Source organism: Bos mutus, chromosome 8 (genome assembly GCF_027580195.1).
Source record: "Bos mutus isolate GX-2022 chromosome 8, NWIPB_WYAK_1.1, whole genome shotgun sequence".
Classification (NCBI taxonomy): Eukaryota; Metazoa; Chordata; class Mammalia; order Artiodactyla; family Bovidae; genus Bos; species Bos mutus.
Genome location: NC_091624.1, coordinates 27,410,772 through 27,433,878, shown reverse-complemented (window position 1 = coordinate 27,433,878; position 23,107 = coordinate 27,410,772). Strand labels below are relative to the sequence as shown.

At 41.1% G+C, this 23,107-nt stretch overlaps 1 protein-coding gene across 3 annotated transcripts in view; it reads left to right on the top strand.

Annotated features, from left to right (window-relative positions):
• PTPDC1 (protein tyrosine phosphatase domain containing 1) overlaps positions 1–23,107 on the top strand; it is a 70,678-nt gene that overhangs the window by 25,979 nt on the left and 21,592 nt on the right. For all 3 annotated transcript variants that reach the window (XM_070375248.1, XM_070375249.1, XM_005901845.3), the window contains exon 2: positions 723–810. In XM_070375248.1, the coding sequence (XP_070231349.1) occupies positions 729–810 (82 nt within the window). In that variant the 5' untranslated portion in view covers positions 723–728. The remainder of the gene's footprint in view (positions 1–722; positions 811–23,107) is intronic.

The window sequence follows — 23,107 nt, the reverse complement described above, 5'->3', positions numbered from 1 at the left end:
CAATGGTTACTTAGCCATATAATTTACCATGAGATAGATGAATACTGTTAACTGTAAAGTCATAAATTCAGTAACTCTCACTGAATTGAATTAGTAAAGAAGGAGGGATTCTGTTTAATTGCGTAGTGTACCATCGTGTCCACAATAAATGTTACCCCTTGAGCCTAGTTCAAGTACAAATTCCTTTTTTAAGCATTACACCTGCCCTCAAATTGGGCAGCCCTCTTGCTTGTCCCAGACTGCCTTGTGACACTTAGCACATGTTAGCATTATTTGTGTCTACATCTTATCTTCCCAACAGTCTATAAATGTACAGGAAGAGTAGGTCTTATTTTTTTCTGTCATTTCCTTACAGTCTAGCACAGCACTGTCCAGTAGAATATTATATGAGCTACATATTCAAATTTGGATTCTCCAGTAACAACAAAAAGAATCAGAAAAATAATTTTAATAATTTATTTAACCTAATATATTTTAAAATATTTAAATGTAAAATCAGTATAAAAAATTAAATATTTTACATTTTTTGTGCCATTCTCCAAAATCTTATAGTTTATATCTATAGCATATCTCAGATCTATACTAGCCACATTTTAAATGCTCAGTAACCACTTAGCTAATGACTGCTGTATTAGACAGTAGAAGACTAGCACATTTTAGGTGATTAGCAAAAAAATATTTCATAGGCAAAACTTCAAAAAGTAATCTTTTCTCTCCAACAGACTACCATGGCTGCAGGAGCCTTGCCTCAAAATGAACAACCATATTCTACATTGGTGAATAACAGTGGATATGCTGCAAACATGAAAGGTAATAGTTCTTTTTTTTTCCTTATTAATTTATACTTTATTTTATTTTTTCTTAAATTTATTTTTTAATTGGAGGAAAATTGCTTTATAATCTTGTGTTGGTTTCTGCCATACAACAACTTGAATAAGCCATAATTATACATAAATCGGAGAAGGCAGTGGCACCCCACTCCAGTACTCTTGCCTGGAAAATCCCATGGATGGAGGAGCCTGGTAGGCTGCAGACCATGGGGTCTCGAAGAGTCGGACACGACTGAGCGACTGCACTTTCATTTTTCCCTTTCATGCATTGGAGAAGGAAATGGCAACCCACTCCAGTGTTCTTGCCTGGAGAATCTCAGGGACAGGGGAGCCTGGTGGGCTGCCGTCTATGGGGTCGCATAGAGTCGGACACGACTGATGCGACTTAGCAGCAGCAGCAGCAGCAGCATACATATATCACCTCCCTCTTGAGCCTCCCTCCCCTCCCCCATCCCACCCTACCAGGTCATCACAGAGCACTGGGCTGGGCTCTCTGTGTTCTATAGCAACTTCCACCAGCTATGTGTTTTACCCATGATACTGTATATATGTCAATGCTACTGTCTCCATTCGTCCCACCCTCTTCTTCCCCACTATCTCCACAAGTCCATTCTCTACATCTGTGTCTCCATTACTCCCATGCAGATAGGTTCATCAGTATCATTTTTCTAAATTCTGTATATATACATTTACTATATGATATGTACTGACTGACTTCACTCTGTATAACAAGCTCTAAGTTCATCTACCTCACTACCACTAACTCAAATTCATGACACTATGGACTATATATATAGTCCATGGAATTCTCCAGGCCAGAATACTGGAGTGGGTAGCCGTTCCCATCTCCAGGGGATCTTCCCAACCCAGGGATTGAACCCAGGTCTCATACATTGCAGGCAGATTCTTTACCAGCTGAGCTGCCAGGGAAGCTCATTTATTTTTATGGCTTAATAATCCATTGTATATATGTACATCTTCTTTATCCATTCATCTGTTGATGGACATCTAGGTTCCTTCTGTGTCCTGGCTATTGTAAGTAGTGTTGCAATGAACACTGGGTTACGTGTGTCTTTTTGAATTGTGGTTTTATCAGGGTATATCCCCAGTAGTGGGAGTGCTGCGTTTTATGGTAGATTTATTCCTAGCTTCTTAAGAAATCTCCATAATGGCTGTATCAGTTTACTTTTCCACCAGCTTTGCAGGAGGGTTCCCTTTTCTGCATATCCTCTCTAACATTTAAGGTTTGTAGACTTTTTGATAATGACCATTCTGATTGGTTTTTGCCAAGAGAATGCACTGGTCATAGCAAACACCCTCTTCCAACAACGCAAGAGAAGACTACACATGGACATCACCAGATGGACAATACTGAAATCAGATTGATTATATTATTTTCAGCCAAAGTTTCAGAAGCTCTATACAGTCAGCAAAAACAAGACCTGGAGCTGAGTGTGGCTCAGATCTTGAACTTCTTATGCCAGATTCAGACCTAAATTGAAGAAAGAAGGTAAAACCACTAGACCATTCACATATGACCTAAATCAAATTCCTTACGATTATACAGTGGAAGTGACAAATAGATTCAAGGGATTAGATCTTTTAGGCAGAGTGCCTGAAGAACTATCGACGGAGGTTCGTGACATTGTACAGGAGGCAGTGATCAAGACCATCCCCAGGAAAAAGAAATGGGCAGTGGTTGTCTGAGGAGGCATTATAAATAGCTGAGAAAAGAAGAGAAGCAAAAGGCAAAGGAGAAAAGGAAAGATATACCCATTTGCATTACTTTGTCAAGAAAGGTCTATGTAGTCAAGGCTGTGTTTTTACAGTGGTCATGTATGGATGTGAGAGTTGGACTATAAAGAAAGCTGAGTGCTGAAGAATTGATGCTTTGAACTGTGGTGTTGGAGAAGACTCTTGAGAGTCCCTTGGACTGCAAGGAGATCCAACCAGTCCATCCTAAAGGAGATCAGTCCTGGGTGTCCATTGGAAGGACTGATGTTGAAGCTGAAACTCCAATACTCTGGCCACCTGATGTCATGAGCTGACTCATTTGAAAAGACCCTGATGCTGGGAAAGATTGAGGGCAGGAGGAGAAGGGGATGACAGAGGATGAGATGGTTGGATGGCGTCACCGACTCAATGGACATGGGTTTGGGTGGCCTCTGGGAGTTGGTGATGGACAGGGAGGCCTGGTGTGCTGCACTTCATGGGGTTGCAAAGAGTCAGACACAACGGAGCAACTGAACTGAACTGAACTGAATGCAGAGTTCCAAAGAATAGCAAGGAGAGATAGAAAGATTTCTTCAGTGATCAATGCAAAGAAATAGAGGAAAGCAATAGAATGGGAAAGACTAGAGATCTCTTCAAGAAATTAGAGATACCAAGGGAACATTTCATGCAAAGATGGGCTCAATAAAGGACAGAAATGGTATGGACCTAACAGAAGCAGAAGATATGAAGAAGAGGTGGCAGGAATACACAGAGAAAGTATACAAAAAAGGTCTTCCTGACCCAGATAGTCACGATAGTGTGATCATTCACCTAGAGCCAGACATGCTGGGATGTGAAGTCAAATGGGCCTTAGGAAGCATCACTACAAACAAAGCTAGTGGAGGTAATTGAATTCCAGTTGAAGTATTTCAAATCCTAAAAGATGATTCTGTGAAAGTACTGCATTCAATATGCCAGCAAATTTGGAAAACTCAGCAGTGGCCACAGGACTGGAAAAGGTCAGTTTTCATTCCAATCCCTAAGACGGACAATGCCAAAGAATGCTCAAACTACCACACAGTTGCACTCATCTCACATGCTAGTAAAGTAATGTTCAAAATTCTCTAAGCCAGGTTTCAACAATGTGTGAACTGCAAACTTCCATATGTTCAAGCTGGATTTAGAAAAGGCAGAGGAACCAGAGATTAAATTGCCAACATCCGTTGGATCATCAAAGAAGCAAGAGAGTTCCAGAAAAACATCTATTTCTGCTTTATTGACTATGCCAAAGCCTTTGACTGTGTGGATCACAACAAACTCTGGAAAATCCTGAAAGAGATGGGAATACCAGACCACCTGACCTGCCTCTTGAGAAACCTATATGTAGGCCAGGAAGCAACAGTTAGGACTGGACATGGAACAACAGCCCAGTTCCAAATAGGGAAAGGAGTACGTCAAGGCTGTATATTGTCACCCTGCTTATTTAACTTATATGCAGAGTATATCATGAGAAATGCTGGGCTGGATGAAGCACAATCTGGAATCAAGATTGCCGGGAGAACTATCAATAACCTCAGATATGCAGATGACACCACCCTTATGGCAGAAAGTGAAGAAGAACTAAAAAGCCTCTTGATGAAAGTGAAAGGAGAGTGAAAAAGTTGGCTTATAGCTCAACATTCAGAAAACTAAGATCATGGCATCCAGCCCCATCACTTCATGGCAAATAGATGGGGACACAATGGAAACCGTGAGAGACTTTATTTTTTTGGGCTCCAAAATTACTGCAGATGGTGATTGCAGCCCTGAAATTAAAAGATGCTTGCTCCTTGGAAGAAAAGTTATAAGCAACCTAGACAACATATTAAAAAGTAGAGACATTACTTTGCCAAACAAGGTCCATCTAATCAAGGCTATGGTTTTTCCAGTAGTCATGTGTGGATGTGAGAGTTGGCTTTAAAGAAAGCTGAGCAACAAAGAATTGATGCTTTTGAACTGTGGTGTTGGAGAAGACTCTTGAGAGTCCCTTGGACTGCAAGGAGATCCAACCAGTCCATCCTAACAGAAATCAGTCCTGAATATTCATTGGAAGGATTGATGTTGAAGCTGAAACTCCAATACTTTGGCCACCTGATGTGAAGAACTGACTCATTTGAAAAGACCCTGATGCTGGGAAAGATTGAGGGCAGGAGGAGAAGGGGACGACAGAGAATGAGATGGTTGGATGGCATCACTGACTCATTGGACATGAGTTTGAGTAAGCTCTGGGAGTTGGTGATGGACAGGGAGGCCTGGTGTGCAGCAGTCCATGGGGTCGCAAAGAGTCGGACGTGACTGAGCGACTGAACTGAAGTGATTCTGACTGGTATTAGATGATACCTCACTGTAGTTTTGCTTTACATTTCTCTAATAATAAGCCATTTTGAGCATCTTTCATGTGTTTATCGGAGAAGGCAACGGCACCCCACTCCAATACTTTTACCTAGAAAATCCCATGGACGGAGGAGCCTGGTAGGCTGCAGTCCATGGGGTTGCGAAGAGTCGGACACAACTGAGCAACTTCACTTTCACTTTTCACTTTCATGCATTGGAGGAGGAAATGGCAACCCACTCCAGTGTTCTTGCCTGGAGAATCCCAGGGACGGGGAAGCCTGGTGGGCTGCCGTCTATGGGGTTGCACAGAATCGGACACGACTGAAGTGACTTAGCAGCAGCAGCAGCAGCATGTGTTTATAGGCCATCTGTATGTCTTCTTTGGAGAAATACCTGTTTAGGTCTTCTGCCCATTGTTTGTTTAGGTTGTTTATTTTTCTGATATTGAGCTGTCATGAGCTGCTTATATGTCTTAGAAATTAATCCTTTATCAGTTGCTTCATTTGCAGTTATTTTCCCATTCTACATGTTGTCTTTTCATCATTTTTGTAGTTTCGCTTGCTGAGTGAGTGCTTGATTATTTAGAAGTGTTTTGTTTAGCCTCTATTTGTTTGTGTTTTTTACACCTTTTTTTTCCTTGTAATTGATATCTAATCTTATACCCTTATGTAAGTGTTGTTACCATTGATGTGGGGATTTAAAGTCCCTTAGTATTTCTGTGATACTGTAAATTTCTTCCTTTATGTATATTCATATTTGCTTTATGTATTTAGGTGCTCCTATGTTGAGTACATATATTTACAATTTGTAAATCTTCTTCTTCGTTTGTTCCCTGGATCATTGTGTGCTTTGTTGTAACAGTATAAGTATTGCTACTCCAGCTTTCTTTTGATTTCCATTTTCCTGAAATAACTTTTCCTGTCCCATTTTAGTCTGTATGTGTCTCTAGATCTCAAGTGAGTCTCTTGTAGGCATCATATTTATGGAACTTGTTTTTGTTTCCACTCAGGGACTCTGTGTCTTTTGCTTGGAGCATTCAGTCAGTTTACATTTAATTTTTAAATTAAAAGTTAGCTTTTAGCTTTTGCTTGTCTGTAAAACTCTTGATTTCTACATCAAATCTGAACAAGAGCCTTGCTGAGCATTCTTGGTTGTAGGTTTTTCCCTTTCATCACATTAAGTACTTCCTAACACTCCTTTTTGGCCTGCAGAATTTCTGCTAAAAAATCAGCTGATAAACTTATGAGAGTTCCTTTGTATATAACTTGTTGCTTTTTCCTTGCTACTTTTAATATTCTCTCTTTAACTTGTGTCATTTTGATTGCAAGATGTCTTGCTTGGTGTTTTCCTCTGGAATAATCCTGGTGGGACTCTGCACTTCTTAGACTTGAGTGAATGTTTTCCTTTCCCAGGTTAGGAAAGTTTTCAGCTATTATATCTTCAGGTATCGTCTCAGGCCTTTTCTCTCTCTGTCTTCTTCTGGGACCTCTATAATGCAAATATCATTGCACTTGATGTTGTCTCAGAGATCTCTTTAATTGCCCTCTTTTCTTTTTATTCTTTTTTCTGTTCAGAGTCAGTGATTTCCACCATTTGTCTTCTAGCTTGCTGATCCATTCCTCTGTATCATTTAGTCTGCTATTAAATTCTTTTAGTGTACATTTCAACTACTACATTCTTTAACTGTGTTTGGTCACTCTTTATATTTTTTAAGAATTTGTTTAAAAACTTCTGACTTATCACTCTGTGCATACATTCTTCTCCCAAGTTCTTCCATCATCTTTAGGATTGTTCCTCTGAACTATTTCTTGAGTAGATTGACTGTCTCCACTATACTTAGTTTTTCTTCTGGAGTTTTATCTTGTTCCTTCATCTGGAACATTTTCCTTTGCCATCTCACTTTGTGTAAGTTGTTATTTGTATTTTCATGTATGTGGTAAGTTAGTTATGTTTCTTGACCTGTGAGAAGTGGCCTGTGGGAGATGTCCTATGTGTCTCAGCAGTACATTTGTCTCTTGTCATCTAAGCTAGATGCTCTAGGGTTTCTCCCTGAGATGGGTGTGTGGGTTCTTCTGTTATGGGGGCTATATGTACAGTCTTGTAGGCTTTATTGGCCCCTAGCCCATTTGGCTTTCAGACCCCGCATTGTCCAAATGCTACTGGTTGCTGTTTAGCAAGACAGCACAAGGTCTGGTCACAAGGCAGCTGGCTACAGAACCCTAGGGAGCCTCATGGCTAGTGCTGGCTCACTGGTGGCAGAAACCAGGTCCCGAAGACTCCAGGGCTGTTGCTTGGCCACTGGTTGTTAAAGCCAGATCCTGTGGTTAGTGCTGGTCTACTGGTAGGCAGAGCCAGTTCCTGGAGTCCGATTATAGGACCAGGGATCCCAGAACTTGCTTCAGGTAGTTGGTGGTAGGGGTGGGCGGGTTGGTTCCTGGACTTGGTTATGGAGTCTGAGATGTCCTGAAGCTTGTGTTGGCCTGGTAGTGGACACAGCCAGAGCCCAGCTGCTCCCAAGGTATGATCTGGCCTTCTGTGAGTGTCCTGGATCTGCAAGCTGCAGGATTATTGTTTCCTTTGATCTGGTGTCTGCTCCTTGTGGTAAGTGAAGCTATTCTAGAGACTAGTGCAGGCTTCCTGGGGGGAAGGCCTGGTGCCTGCCTACTGGTGGGTGAAGCTGGGTCCTGGCCCAATGGTGGGTAGGGCCATGTCAGGGGCATATTTTAGAGGTGGCTGTGGGCTCAGGAAGTCTTTGGAAAGCCTCTCTGCTTAGGAGTGTTCTGTGTCCCTCCACAGTTAGTTGTTTGGCCTGAAGTAGCCCAGCTCTAGTCCGTACAGGCTGTTGGATGAAGCCCGTTTTACCACTAGTCAGCCAATATGGCAGCTACCAACAGTAGTATTCACCTGGAAGAATGTTGCCAAGTGTGACTGCCAAAGAGGGTCAACTACAGCTGCCCTGACCTCTGCAGGAGATTCACCATGACCAGCAGGTGGATCTGGCTCAGGCTCTTGTCAAATGACTAGTTTTGCCCTGGATCTTGGTGTGTGTGATTTTATGTGTTTCCCTTAAGAGTAAAGTCTCTTTTCCCACAGTTCTTTGGGGCTCCTGAAATGCCCCACTGGTGTTCGAAACCAAATGCTCTGGAGGGTTATCATACAAGGCTGTGGAGCCCCATGTAGGATTTAGAACACTTACTCACTCTGCAGTATAGTTACTCTCCAGTTGGTGGGTCATCCACCTGTGCTCAGTTGGCTTCAGTCATGTCCAACTCCTTGCAACCCCATGGACCATAGCATTCCAGGCTCCTCTGTCCATGGGATTTCCCCTGCAAGAATGCTGGAGTGGGTTGCCATGTCCTCCTCCAGGATCATCCACCTGTGGTATGCAATTTGATTATATTTTGAGTCTACCCATCCCACCCATCTCTTGGTTCTGTCTCTGTTTTTAGTTGTAGAAGATCATTTCTGGTAGGTTCCAGTCTTTTTCATCCATGCTTTTTCTGCATATAGTTATGATTTTGGTGTGTTCATGAGAGGAGGTAGGCTCAGGGTCTTTCTACTCTGCCATCTTGGCCACTCTCTCCTTAGTCTTTTAAGGAGCAATGTTGAAAACAATGTTTATCTCCTTCATTTTCCTCTTAAATTATCTGGCTGTTCCTCTCATCAAGCACCTGCTTGCAGTTCGATCTTTCATTTCATTCTTCTGTTACTCATCAGTGTCACTTATAAAGCCCATTCAGAGGCATGCTAGCCCTTCTTCTCTGTCTTTTTCTCTCTGTCATGGCCTTACAGTTCTGATTCTTACAAAGCTTCCCAGGAAAGGAAAGGTGATGTTACTCAAACTCTTACTGCCACACTCACCCTCTCTCTTTCCTACTGTTGAAAGCTCTGAGCTGGAAGTACAACCCGATTTCCTGCCACTTTGGCATCACTGGTCTTGCTGCTACCACTAGCAGTTAACCAAGAAACATGTTGAATAATTTTTCTTGGCAGTACCCCTTGTATGATTTTCTTACTGCCTACTTTGGATTTTGCTCAAGTTCATTTTAGTGCTCCTGTTTAGGGATCTTGGAAGGATTTTCCCCTTCTGAGTATGGATTTGATAATATAAAAAGAAGTTAAGAAATAAAGGTCTAAAGGTATTGGAGTTAAATGCTTGCTGGGAATAATTGGTTCGTGAAGTTGGTTATGCTTCTTATTAGAATCTATCCACTCCACCAGAGAGAGCTGTCTTTCATCAAGAAAACCAATGTTTTGCACTTCTGACCTTGTCTACCTGAAACTGTCACAACATTGTTAATTGGCTATACTCCAATATAAAATAAAAAGCTTTAAAAGTAAATTCCAGATCTTTATAGATCCTCCATCTGTCTGTGCTGTGTCTGACTCTAAAGGGACTAATACTTCTGATAACTACCATCTGTGGACAACTTCTATGTGCCAGACTTAACTACATATTCATCTCCCTGATTTTAGAAAGAAGAGGTATCTAAAACAAATGCTTTCATAATGGTGTCAGTTTGTTGCTTCTCTGGTAGAGGGGTTTTCTCCTATGTACTTTACAGTTAATGAATGTAAGAATTCGATTAGCCTTTTTCCCTTTCTTCAGTTGGAACGCTATGTCTTAGTTGGTGTTTCTCACTTGGGATTCTCTTGGCTTTTGAGGCAAAGCAACTCTTGATTGTACAGGAGAGCCCTTAGCATTGAAGACATTTAGTATCTTTGCCCTCATCTAGTACTGTCCCTAGGCCACATGACTATCAAAAAATCATATACATTTCCAAATGTCCCCAGGAAGGTTGTAACCCCTATTGTCATCCACTCACTAAGCTGATTTTTACCTTTCCAAAAGCATTTTTTTTTAAAAATAAAATCTTCCTTATTGTGTAAGTGTACCTAATTTTTAATTAGGAAAAATTAGAAAAATTTTTAAAAACTTTATATGTAACTTTCCTAAAGTGCATCTCATTTATGAAGATAGTCAGTTATACATTATTAAGTTAACATTGGGATAAGGCTAGTATATTTCTTAAATGTTGACTAATAGGTGATGAGAAATTCTAACTAAGGGGTATATAAATAAAATACTTAAATGATTTTTAAAGGAAAATTAGAAATTCAGTAAATATTGAATTAGCTTTGGAATTAAACAATCTTGGTTCTACTACTTTTGGAGGGGAAAACTTATTTTGGGGAAATTTCAAATATTCCCAGAAGTATACAGAGTACAATAAAGATTTCCAGGTGGGTACCACCCACCTGCCATGGAGGTACCATCCCCTAAGGAGGTACCATCCCCTAAGGAGGTATCATCACCCAACTTTAACCTATCAGGTCACTAGCTTCCTCCACTCATTTCCCCTACCTCCATATTACTTCATTTGATTCATTAACTGTATATCATCATTGCAATAACTAAAAAAGTTAACAATAGTTTCTTAGATATCTAAACATTGCTAAGATTTCTACTTGTCTCATAGATGTATCTTTAAATTGAGATCCAGCAGTATATATAATTTCATACATCATACATGATTGAGATATGTCTTACATCTCTTTTAAATTTGGATTTCCCACAATCTCTTTTTCCTTACACTTTATTTATTGAGGAAATCAGATTTTTTACTCTGTAGATTTTGCCATAAACTATATTTTGCTGATTATATCCTAATACTATTTACTATAAATTGAATTGATAGAAAGATGTAGAGTCTATAGTCAGGTTTTTTTATTGGCATGATATTTCACAGAAGGTGCTATATTCTTTCATCAGGATTCTCATGTTGTCAGATTGTCCCTCTTCTTATAATGTCATTTCTTTTATTTTGAAATCATTTCCAACATACAGAAAAGCACAAAAAATTTTCTATGTATTTTTCAACCGGAGACCCTCATTCAGATTTTATCAACTGTCTGTAATATCTTTTAGTACCAAAAGGTTACTTGTCATGTTTTTTCAACTTCTTTTAGTGACCATAATTAGTCCTTTCTTGACCTTTATGAAGATTACAGGCTAGTTATTTTGCAGTGTGTTTCTCAGTTTGAGTTTGTCTACTGTTTCATCATAAGATTGAAATTTTGGGCAGAAATATCACAGAAGTGATTCTGTGCTTTTTGTATTCTCCATCCTGTCAAGCAATTCAAGATACCATTTTGTCATAAAACTGGAAATGTTAAGTTTGATCACATCAGTAAAGTTGTATCTGCCAAAGATTTACCTATTATACATTATTCTTTTTCCCAACATTTTATGGAGAGATCCACTGAGACCTTGTATATATCCTGGTCCTCATCCAGCTTTTACTCAGTAGTTTCAGCTTTTAATTACTACTATCACAGATAACTGAATGGAGATTTTCTAATTCCTTCTTTCCTTTGGCATTTCTTAGTTAGCATTCTGCTGTGAGGAAGAACTTTCCCTTAGCTTTTATTTGTTTAGTTATTTCAGTGTAGATTACTACTTTGTTCAGTGGAATATCATCCTTTACTATCATTTGTTTGGTGCTCAAATATGATACTATAATCTTTGGCAACTTATGTTAGTGTATGTATATATGTATGTATGTGTATACACTTGTAGTTACTTTTGTTTTTATCTATGCATATTGAAAACCATGGATTCATATTGGTACTTAATATTCTAATCCAACACTATACCATAATTCTAGTTTTGCCTGTTTTTATGTTTACAATTTTCTTCTCCAAGAGTGAGAAACCTGGCTCTTATTATCCCCAATATGTTTGCTTATTTATTCAGCCCTCGTTTTCATAACCAGTCTCCCAGACCTGCTCAGCCATCATCTAGTTTAGCTCTTTTTTTTTCACATGGGGCCTACATCCTGCCAGATCATGTATCATATGCTATTAGATATCTTCCTGTGTTAGCTCTGACCTCTGCTAAATCACCCTCACTTAGCCTGCCTTGTCACTTTTTTCTTTGATTGTATATACATTTTTAATTAAAATATTGAGATAATTAAGTACTAGCATGCAGTTGTAAGAAATAGTACAAAAATATCTCATTTACCCTTTACTCGTTTCTACCAACAGTAACCATCTTACAAAATATAGTACTACTTCACAGACAGTATACTGACATTGTTATAGTCAAGATACAGGACAGTTCCATCAATACAAGGATTCCTTCTGGTGCCCATTTATAGCCAAACCCACTTCCACCCATGACTTTTGGCATAGGTCTCTTTGGGTGTGTCCTCTTTAAGCTTCATTTGACCAAGGCCAGTCTTTGAGGTTTGTTCTTATCCTTTTTTGAGGGCTTACCTTTCTCAGCATGGAACCTCTGGAACAAAGGAGATGGGCTTAGGGCAGTCAGGGGTCCAGTATTTTCAGTGTACTTTGTTGAAAACTATAGAATATTGCTGAAAAAAAATTAAAGATTTAAATAAATGAAAAGACATGCTGTGTTCATGATTTGGAAGAATTGCTAAGATGTCAGTACAACCCAACAGAATCTACAGATTCAATGCAGTCACTATCAGAAATCCCAATGATTTCTTTGCAGAAATAGAAAAATTCACCCCAAAATCTGCATGGACTATTGAAAGACCCCCAAATTACCAAATAATCTTGAAAAACAAGAACAAAGTTTAAGAACTTGCATCTTGACTTCAAAACTTACTACAAAGATACAGTAGTTAAAATGGTGTGGTATTGGCATACAGAAAGACATACAAACAAATGGAATGGAAAAGCTATCCCAGGAGAAAAAACCTTGCAAATGTGGTCAGTGATTTTTGACAAGGGTGCCAAGGCTATTCAGTGGGAAAAAAAATAATCCTTTTATCAGTTAGTAGTGAGAAAACTGTGTGCACATGCAAAAAAAAAAATGATGTTGGACTCTTACCTTCTACCATGTATGAAAATTAACTCAAAAAATCTGAGAGAAAACAAGATGGCAGAGTAGAAGGACATGGAGCTTACCTCTTCCCACAAATACCTCAAAAATACATCTACATTTAGAGTAATTCTCACTGAATACCTACTGAATGCAGGCAGAAGATCTCATAGAACCCCAACTGCAAGAAAGATCAACATATAAAATGAGAGAAAAAAAATGGTAATTGAGATGAGACCTGTGCCCCTTGGAGGGAACTATGAAAAAGGAATGGTTCCCAGGATGAGGGAACCTTCATCATCTGAAAAGTCAGCTGGGACAGATAGGGAGCTTCAGAAGCTCAGAAGAGAGTGTGCCAGCAGGCTTGTGGCAGACAGGGCAGAGAAAGACCAGCACAGATGGTCCTTGCCAACTTGCTACACTTCCGAGCCCAAATCATGGCCCTGCTGATGAGTGCAGTGGTGAGTGCTGCAACTTGAGCTTCAACAGACAGACCCAGGGACAGGACTTGGTTTGGCTATGTGGAGATAGCCTAAAAGGCCTGAAATATGATCTGGGGATGTGTGTTCAAGATGGAACCCAGGTCTGCCATAGGAGCACCATTGTCAATGAGCTTGTAAAGGGAGGGGCATGGCCCGCCAGTAGTAGCTTTGGTCTCAGTGTGCTAACAGCAGGAGTGATTTTGCTGCTACAAGATTTAGGAGCATGCAGGTGCCAGCAGGTTGCCCACATGTGGAAGCTGCTGAAATCTGAGCCAGTTACCAGTGTAAGTGGATGCAAGGCATAGCTTTGGCGGGTTTTGAAGCCTGCAACTTTGTGGGGGCAATGACTGAGGGACATCCATGCTGACCACTGGCAGTCCTACTGCTGAGGTGAGTCAAATATGAGCAGCAGCAGACTTCGTGGCTGCACACACATGGAAGTAGCACCAAAATCTGAGCCAATTACCAGCTTTCCCACCATGGAAGTGGGGCCAAAGACAGTGCCTCCAATAGTGTACTTTGTGGGTGCATACACTGGGTGGCAGTTTACATCACTAAGCACAGTGGACAAGTCCTGGAGAGGAATATGCAGCAGCTTCTTTCCTACAAGGAGTAGTCTAATCCCGACTACCTCACACTGCATTCTAGAACTGGATCTGGAGGCTTCTATTCCTACAACTGAGGAGCAAATCCTGCCCCCAACAGAGCTGTGACTATCAAAGAACAAGGACTTTGACTTTGACAAGCCCCAACATTGACTGCAGGCTCTGGTCACCATAACACCAAACACACACACACACACACACACACACACACACACACACCCTCCTCTCCCAAGAGGATAATGGCTGGGACACCCTGAGGAAAGACATGGCAGGCATCCATACCAAATATAGCCCATGCACCAAAATACTGAATACATGCATGCTGAACAGGAGCACTCCCACATAAAAACAGATAAAGGCCCAATATCACTGATGAACATAGATGCAAAAATCCCCAACAAAATTCTAGCAAACAGAATCCAACAACATATTAAAAAGATCATACATCATGACAAAGTGGGCTTTATTCCAGGGATGCAAGGATTCAATATTTGCAAATTAGTCAATGTGATACACCATATTAACAAACTGAAAGATTAAAACTAATGATTATCTCAATAGATGCAGAGAAAGCCTTTGCCAAATTCAATACCCATTTATGATAAAAACTTCCCAGAAAGCAGGTATAGAAGGAACATGCCTCAACAGAATAAAAGCCATAAACGACAAACCCACAGAAAACATTATCCTCGATGGTGAAAAATTGAAAGAATTTCTTCTAAAATCAGGAACAAGACAAGGGTGCTCACTCTCACCACTATAATTCAACATAGTTTTGGAAGTCCTAGCTACAGCAATCAGAGAAGAAAAAGAAAGAAAAGGAATCCAGATTGGAAAGGAAGTAAAACTCTCACTGTTCGCAGATGACATGATCGTCTACTTAGAAAACCCTAAAGACACCACCAGAAAATTACTAGAGCTAATCAATGAATATACTAAAGTTGCAGGATATAAAATTAATACACAGAAATCCCTTGCATTCCTATACACTAAGAAAATAGAAAAATTAAGGAAACAATCCCATTTACCATTGCAACAGAAAGAATAAAATACTTAGGAATAAATTTACCTAAAGAAACAAAAGACCTATATATAGAAACTATAAAAGAAATAAAAAATGATACAAATATATGGAGAAATATACCATGTTTGTGGATTTGAAGAATCAATATAGTGAAAATGAGTATAGTACCCAAAGCCATCTATAGATTCAATGCAATCCCTATCAAGTTACCAACAGTATTTTTCACAAAACTAGAACAAATAATTTCACAACTTGTATGGAAACACAGAAAACCTTGAGCAGCCAAAGCAATCTTGAGAAAGAAGAATAGAACTGGAGGAATCAACCTGCCTGACTTCAGACTATACTACAAAGCTACAGTCATCAAGACAGTATAGTACTGACACAAAGACAGAAATATAGATCAGTGGAACAAAATAGAAAGCCCAGAGATAAATCCACGCACTTATGGACACCTTAGGTGCTGGAGTGGCGAGCAGCGGCTGTGCGGTGCTGGAGCGGCGAGTGGCGGCTGCGCGGCGCTGGAGCAGCTGTGAGGAGATACCCCACATCCCAGATCAGGAGCAGCGGCTGTGAGAAGATACCCTATGTCCAAGTCAGAGAAACCCCAGTAAGACGATAGGTGCTGGAGCAGCTGTGAGGAGATACCCCAAGTCCAAGGGCAAAAGAGAGAAGCCCCAGCAAGATGTGGCGAATTATGTTTAGAATCAAACCCCATTCCCGCCAGAGATGCTAAGAGGGCTCAAACAAATCTTGTTTGCACCAGGATCCAGGGACCCCACAGAGACTGAGACAGAACTGTGCTTGAGCATCTTCTGTGGGGGTAAGGGTCAGCAGTGGACTGCTACAGGGACAGGGGCTCTGGGTGCAGCAGACTTGGGTATGGCATAAACCCTCTTGCAGGAGGTCACCATTAACCCCACCACAGAGCTGCCAGAACTTACACAGGACTGGGAAATAGGTACTTGGAGGGCACAAACAGAACATTGTGCACCAGGACCCAGGAGAAAGGAGCAATGACCCCACAAAAGTCTGACCCAGACTTGCCTGTGAGTTTCCAGGAGTCTCCAGTGGAGGTGTGTGGCCTGCTGCAAGGTTTGGCACACTGAGTTTAGCAGTCCATGCATGGGATCTTTTGAAGGAAGTCACCATTATCTTCATTACCTCCACCATGGTTTGGCCCCAGGTAAATAGCAAGAGAGTTCCAGAAAAACATCTATTTCTGCTTTATTGACTATGCCAAAGCCTTTGACTATGTAGATCCCAATAAACTGTGGAAAATTCTGAAAGAGATGGGAATACCCGACACCTGACCTGCCTCTTGAGAAACCTGTATGCAGGTCAGGAAGCAACAGTTAGAACTGGACATGGAACAACAGGCTGGTTCCAAATAGGAAAAGGAGTACGTCAAGGCTGTATATTGTCACCCTGCTTATTTAACTTATATGTAGAGTACATCATGAGAAACACTGGGCTGGAAGAAGCACAAGCTGGAATCAAGATTGCCGGGAGAACTATCAATAACCTCAGATATGCAGATGACACCACCCTTATGGCAGAAAGTGAAGAGGAACTCAAAAGTCCCTTGAGGAAAGTGAAAGTGGAGAGTGAAAAAGTTGGCTTAAAGCTCAACATTCAGAAAACGAAAATCATGGCATCTGGTCCCATCACTTCATGGGAAATAGATGGGGAAACAGTGTCAGACTTTCTTTTTGGGGCTCCAAAATCACTGCAGATGGTGATTGCAGCCATGAAATTAAAAGACGCTTACTCCTTGGAAGGAAAGTTATGACCACCCTAGATAGCATATTCAAAAGCAGAGACATTACTTTGCCAACAAAGATCCCTCTAGTCAAGGCTATGTTTTTTCTAGTGGTCATGTATGGATGTGAGAGATGGACTGTGAAGAAAGCTGAGCACCGAGGAATTGATGCTTTTGAACTGTGGTGTTGGAGAAGACTCTTGAGAGTCCCTTGAGTGCAAGGAGGTCCAACCAGTCCATCCTGAAGGAGAGCAGTCCTGGGTGTTCATTGGAAGGACTGATGCTAAAGCTGAAACTCCAATACTTTGGCCACCTCATGCAAAGAGTTGACTCATTGGGAAAGACCCTGATGCTGGGAGGGATTGGGGACAGGAGGAGAAGGGAACGACAGAGTATGAGATGGCTGGATGGCATCACTGACTCGATGGACATGAGTTTGAATGAACTCCGGGAGTTGGTGATGGACAGGGAGGCCTGGCGTACTGCAATTCATGGGGTCGCAAAGAGTTGGACAGGACTGAGTGACTGAACTGAACTGAACTGAACTAAATAGCAGGGAGGGAACACAGTTCCACCCATCAACAGAAAATTGGATTAAAGATTTACTGAGCATGGCCCCGCCCTTCAGAACCAGACCCAGTTTCCCCCTCAGTCACTCTTTCCCATCATCCCAAGCTTCCATAAGCCTCTTATCCTTCTCCATCAGAGGGCAGACAGACTGAAAACCACAATCACAGAAAACTAACCAATCTAATCACATGAACCACAGCCATATCTAACTCAATGAAACTATGAACCATGCCCTGTAAGGCCACCCAAAACAGACGGGTCATGGTGGAAAGTTCTGACAAAATGTGGTCCACTGGAGAAGGGAATGACAAACACTTCAGTATTCTTGCCTTGAGAACCCCATGAACAGTATGAAAAGGCAAAAATATATGACACTGAAAGATGAACTCCCCAGGTGGGTAAGTGCCCAATATGCTACTGGAGATCAGTGGAGAAGTAACTCCAGAAAGAATGAAGAGAGAGAGCCAAAGAAAAAACAGCACCCAGTTGTGGGATGTGACTGGTGATGGAAGCAAGTTCCAATGCTGTAAAGAACAGTATTGCATAGGAACCTGGAATATTAGGTCCATGAATCAAGGCAAATTGGAAGTGGTCAGACAGGAGATGGCAAGAATGAACGTCAACATTTTAGGAATCAGTGAACTAATATGGACTAGAACAGGTGAATTTAACTCAGATGACCATTATATCTACTACTGTGGGAAAGAATCCCTTAGAAGAAATGGAGTAGCCATCGTAGTCAACAAAAGATCTGATATGCAGTACTTGGATGCAATCTTAAAAACAATAGAATGATCTCCGTTTGTTTCTAAGGCAGATCGTTCAATATCACGATAATCCAAGTCTATGCCCTGACCAGTAATGCTGAAGAAGCTGAAGTTGAATGGCTCTATGAAGACCTACAAGACATTTTAGAACTAACACCCCAAAACTTTGTCCTTTTCATTATAGGGGACTAGAATGCAAGTAGGAAGTCAAGAAACACCTGGAGTAACAGGCAAATTTGGCCTTGGCGTACAGAATGAAGCAGGGCAAAGGCTAATAGAGTTTTGCCAAGAGAATGCACTGGTCATAGCAAACACCCTCTTCCAACAACACAAGAGAAGACTCTGCACATGGACGTTACCAGATGTTCAACATCAAAATCAGATTGAAAATATTCTTTGCATTCAAAGATGGAGAAGCTCTATACAGTCAGCAAAAACAAGACCAGGAGCTGACTGTGGCTCAGATCATGAACTTCTTATTGCCAAATTCAGACATCAACTGAAGAAAGTAGGGAAAACCACTAGACCATTCAGGTATGACCTAAATCAAAACCCTTAATGATTATACAGTGAAAGTGAGAAATAGATTTAAGGGACTAGATCTGATAGAGTGCCTGATGCACTGTGGACAGAGGTTCATGACATTGTACAGGAGACAAGGATCAACACCATCCCCAAGAAAAAGAAATGCAAAAAAGCAAAATGGCTGTCTGAGGAGGGCTTATAAATAGCTGTGAAAAGAAGAGAAGCAAAAAACAAAGGAGAAAAGGAAAGATATACCATTTGAATGCAGAGTTCCAAAGAATAGCAAGGAGAGATAAGAAAGCCTTCTTCAGTGATCAGTGCAAAGAAATAAAGGAAAACAGTAGAATGTGAAAGACTAGAGGTCTCTTCAAGACAATGAGAGATACCAAGGGAACATTTCATGCAAAGATGGGCACAATAAAGGACAGAAATGGGATGGACCTAACAGAAGCAGAAGATATTAAGAGGTGGCAAAAATACATAGAAGAACTGTACAAAAAAGGTCTTCATGACCCAGATAATCACAATGGTATGATCACTCCTCTAGAACCAGACATCCCGAAATATGAAATCAAGTGGGCCTTAGGAAGCATCACTATGAACAAAGCTAGTGGAGGAGGTGGAATTCCAGTTGAGCTATTTCAAGTCCTAAAAGATGATGCTGTGAAAGTGCTGCACTCCATATGCCAGCAAATTTGGAAAACTCAGCAGTGGCCACAGGACTGGAAAAGGTCAGTTTTCATTCCAATCCCTAAGACGGACAATGCCAAAGAATGCTCACACGATTGCACTCATCTCACATGCTAGCAAAGTAATGCTCAAAATTCTCCAAGCCAGGCTTCAACAATACATGAACCGTGAACTTCCAGATGTTCAAGCTGGATTTAGAAAAGGCAGAGGAACCAGAGATCACATTGCCAACATCCACTGGATCATCGAAAAAGCAAGAGAGTTCCAGAAGAACATCTATTTCTACCTTATTGACTATGCCAAAGCCTTTGACTGTGTGGATCACAACAAACTCTGGAAAATCCTGAAAGAGATGGGAATACCAGACCACCTGATCTGCCTCCTGAGAAATCTGTATGCAAGGCAGGAAGCAGCAGTTAGAACTGGACATGGAACAACAGACTGGTTCCAGATTGGGAAAAGAGTATGTCAAGTCTGTATACTGTCACCCTGCTTGTTTAACTTATATGCACCGTACATCATGTGAAACACTGGCCTGGATGAAGCACACACTGCAATCAAGATTGCTGGGAGAAATATCAATAACCTCAGATATGCAGATGACACCACCCTTGTGGCAGAGAGTGGAGAAGAACTAAAGAGCCTCTTGATGAAAGTGAAAGAGGAGAGTGAAAATGTTGGCTTAAGGCTCAACATTCAGAAAACTAAGATCATGACATCCAGTCCCATCACTTCACGGCAAATAGATAGGAAACAGTGGAAACAGTGTCAGACTTTATTTTTTGAGGGGCTCCAAAATCACTGCAGATGGTGATTGCAGTCATGAAATTAAAAGACACTCCTTGGCAGGAAAGTAATGACCAACCTAGACAGCATATTAAAAAGCAGAGATGTTCCTTTGCCAACAAAGGTCTGTCTAGTCAAGGCTATGGTTTTTCCAGTAGTCATGTATGGATGTGAAGAGTTGGACTATACAGAAAGCTGAGAACTGAAGAATTGATGCTTTTGAGCTGTGGTGTTGGAGAAGACTCTTGAGAGTCCCTTGGAGTACAAGGAGATCCAACCAGTCCATCCTAAAGGAGATCAGTCCTGAGTGTTCATTGGAAGGACTGATGCTGAAGCTGAAACTCCAATACTTTGGCCACCTCATGCAAAGAGTTGACTCATTGAAAAAGACCCTGATGCTGGGAAAGATTGAAGACAGGAGAAAAAAGGGATGACAGAGGATGAGGTGGTTCGATGGCATCACCAACTCAATGGACATGAGTTTGAGGAAACTCTGGGAGTTGATGGTGGACAGGGAGGCCAGGAGTACAGCAGTCCATGGGGTCGCAAACAGTCGGATATGACTGAGCAATTGAACAGAAATGATGGACACCTTATCTTTGACAAAGAAGGCAAAAATATACAATGGAGAAAAGACAATCTCTTTAACAAGTGCTGGCACAATGGTCCACTAACTGTAAAAGAATGAAGTTAGAACACTTTCTAACACCATTCTCAAAAATAAACTCAAAATGGATTAAAGATCTACAAGTAAGACCAGAAACTATAAAACACTTAGAGGAAAACATGCAGAACACTCTCTGAGATAAATCATAGCAAGATCCTCTATGACCCACCTCCCAGAGTAATGGAAATAAAACAAAAATAAAAAAATGGGACCTAATTAAACTTAAAAGCTTTTGCACAATGAAGGAAACTATAAGCAAGGTGAAAAGGCAGCCTTCAGAATGGGAGAAATAGTAGCAAATGAAACAGCTGACAAAGAATTAATCTCCAAAGTATATAAGCAGCTCATACAGCTCAATGCAACCCAATCAAAAAATGGGCCAAAGAACTAAACAGATATTTCTCTAAAGAAGACATACAAATGGCTAACAAACACATCACTCACTATCAGAGAAATGCAAATCAACACCACAATGAGGTAGCATCTCATGCTGGACAGAATGGACAGAACTACAAAAGTGCTGGATAGGGTTTGGAGAAAAGGGAACCCTCTTATACTATTGGTGAGAACGCAAACTAGTACAGCCACCATGGAGAACAGTGTTGAGATTCCTTAAAAAACTAGAAATAGAACTGCCATGTGACCCAGCAATCCCACTGCTGGGCATACACACCAAGGAAACAAGAATTGAAAGAGAGACATGTACCTCAGTGTTCATTGCAGCACTGTTTACAATAGCTGGGACATGAAGCAACCTAGATGTACATCAGCAGATGATGGATAAGGATGTGTGGTACGTATACACAATGAAATATTACTCAACTGTAAGAAAGAACGCATTTGAGTCAGTTCTAATGAGGTGGATGAAACTGGAGTCTATTACAGAAAGTGAAGTAAGAAGGAGAAACAGAAAGAGAAACACCAATACAGTATATTAACGCATATATATGGAATTTAGAAAGACAGTAATGATGACTCTATATGCAAGACAGCAAGAGAGACAGATGCAAAGAACAGACTTTTCGACGTGGGAGAAGGCAAGGGTGAGACAATTTGAGACAGTATGTATATTGAAACATGTATATTACCATATGTAAAACAGGTGACCAGTGCAAGTTCAATGCATGAAGCAGGGCACTCAAAGCTGGTGTTTTGGGACAACCCAGAGGGATGGGGTGGGGAGGGAAGTGGGTTGGGGGTTCAGGATGGGGAGACACATGTACACCTGTGGCTGATTCATGTTGATGTATGGCAAAATGCACCACAATATTGTAAAGTAATTAGCCTCCAAAGAAAATAAATAAAATTTTTTTAAAACAGCAAATTAATTCTGAAGAATGAATTAGTGAGCTGGAAGATAGAATAATGGAAATCACCCAATCACAGTTAGCAGACAAAAGGACAAATGAAAAGAAAAAATAAAACCAACATATTTGACCTATGGGATGCCAATTTAGGAGAAGGCAAAATGGCAACCCACTCCAGTGTTCTTGCCTGGAAAATCCCATGGACGGAGGAGCCTGGTAGGCTGCAGTACATGGGGTTGCTAGGAGTCGGGCACGACTGAGCAACTTCACTTTCACTTTTCACTTTCATGCATTGGAGGAGGAAATGGCAACCCACTCCAGTGTTCTTGCCTGGAGAATCCCAGAGACGGGGAGCTTGGTGGGCTACCACCTATGGGGTCACACAGAGTCGGACACGACTGAAGCAACTTAGCAGCAGCAGCAGCAGATGCCAATTTACACATAATAGGGATTCCTGAGGGAGAAGAAAGAGATAAGGGGATTGAAAATTCATTTGAAAAAATTATTGCTGAAAACTTGCTAAATCGAAAGGGGGAAAATATCTAGGTACAGGAAGTAAGTTCAGTTCAGTCGCTCAGTTGTGTCCGACCTTTGCGACCCTATGAATTACAGCACACCAGGCCTCCCTGTCCATCTCCAACTCCAAGAGTTCACTCAAACTCAACGTTCGTCGAGTCAGTGATGCCATCCAGTCATCTCATCCTCTGTTGTCCCCTTCTCCTCCTGCCCCCAATCCCTCCCAGCATCAGGGTCTTTTCCAGTGAGCCAACTCTTTGCATGAGGTGGCCAAAGTACTGGAGTTTCAGCTTTAGCATCATTCCTTCCAAAGAAATCCCAGGGCTGATCTCCTTCAGAATGGACTGGTTGGATCTCCTTGCAGTCCAAGGGACTCTCAAGAGTCTTCTCCAACACCACAGTTCAAAAGCATCAATTCTTCGGCGCTCAGCCTTCTTCACAGTCCAACTCTCACATCCATACATGACCACTGGAAAAACCATAGCCTTGACTAGATGGACATTTGTTGGCAAAGTAATGTCTCTGCTTTTGAATATGGTATCTAGGGTGGTCATAACTTTCCTTCCAAGGAGTAAGCGTCTTTTAATTTCATGGCTGCAGTCACCATCTGCAGTGATTTTGGAGCCCCCCAAAAT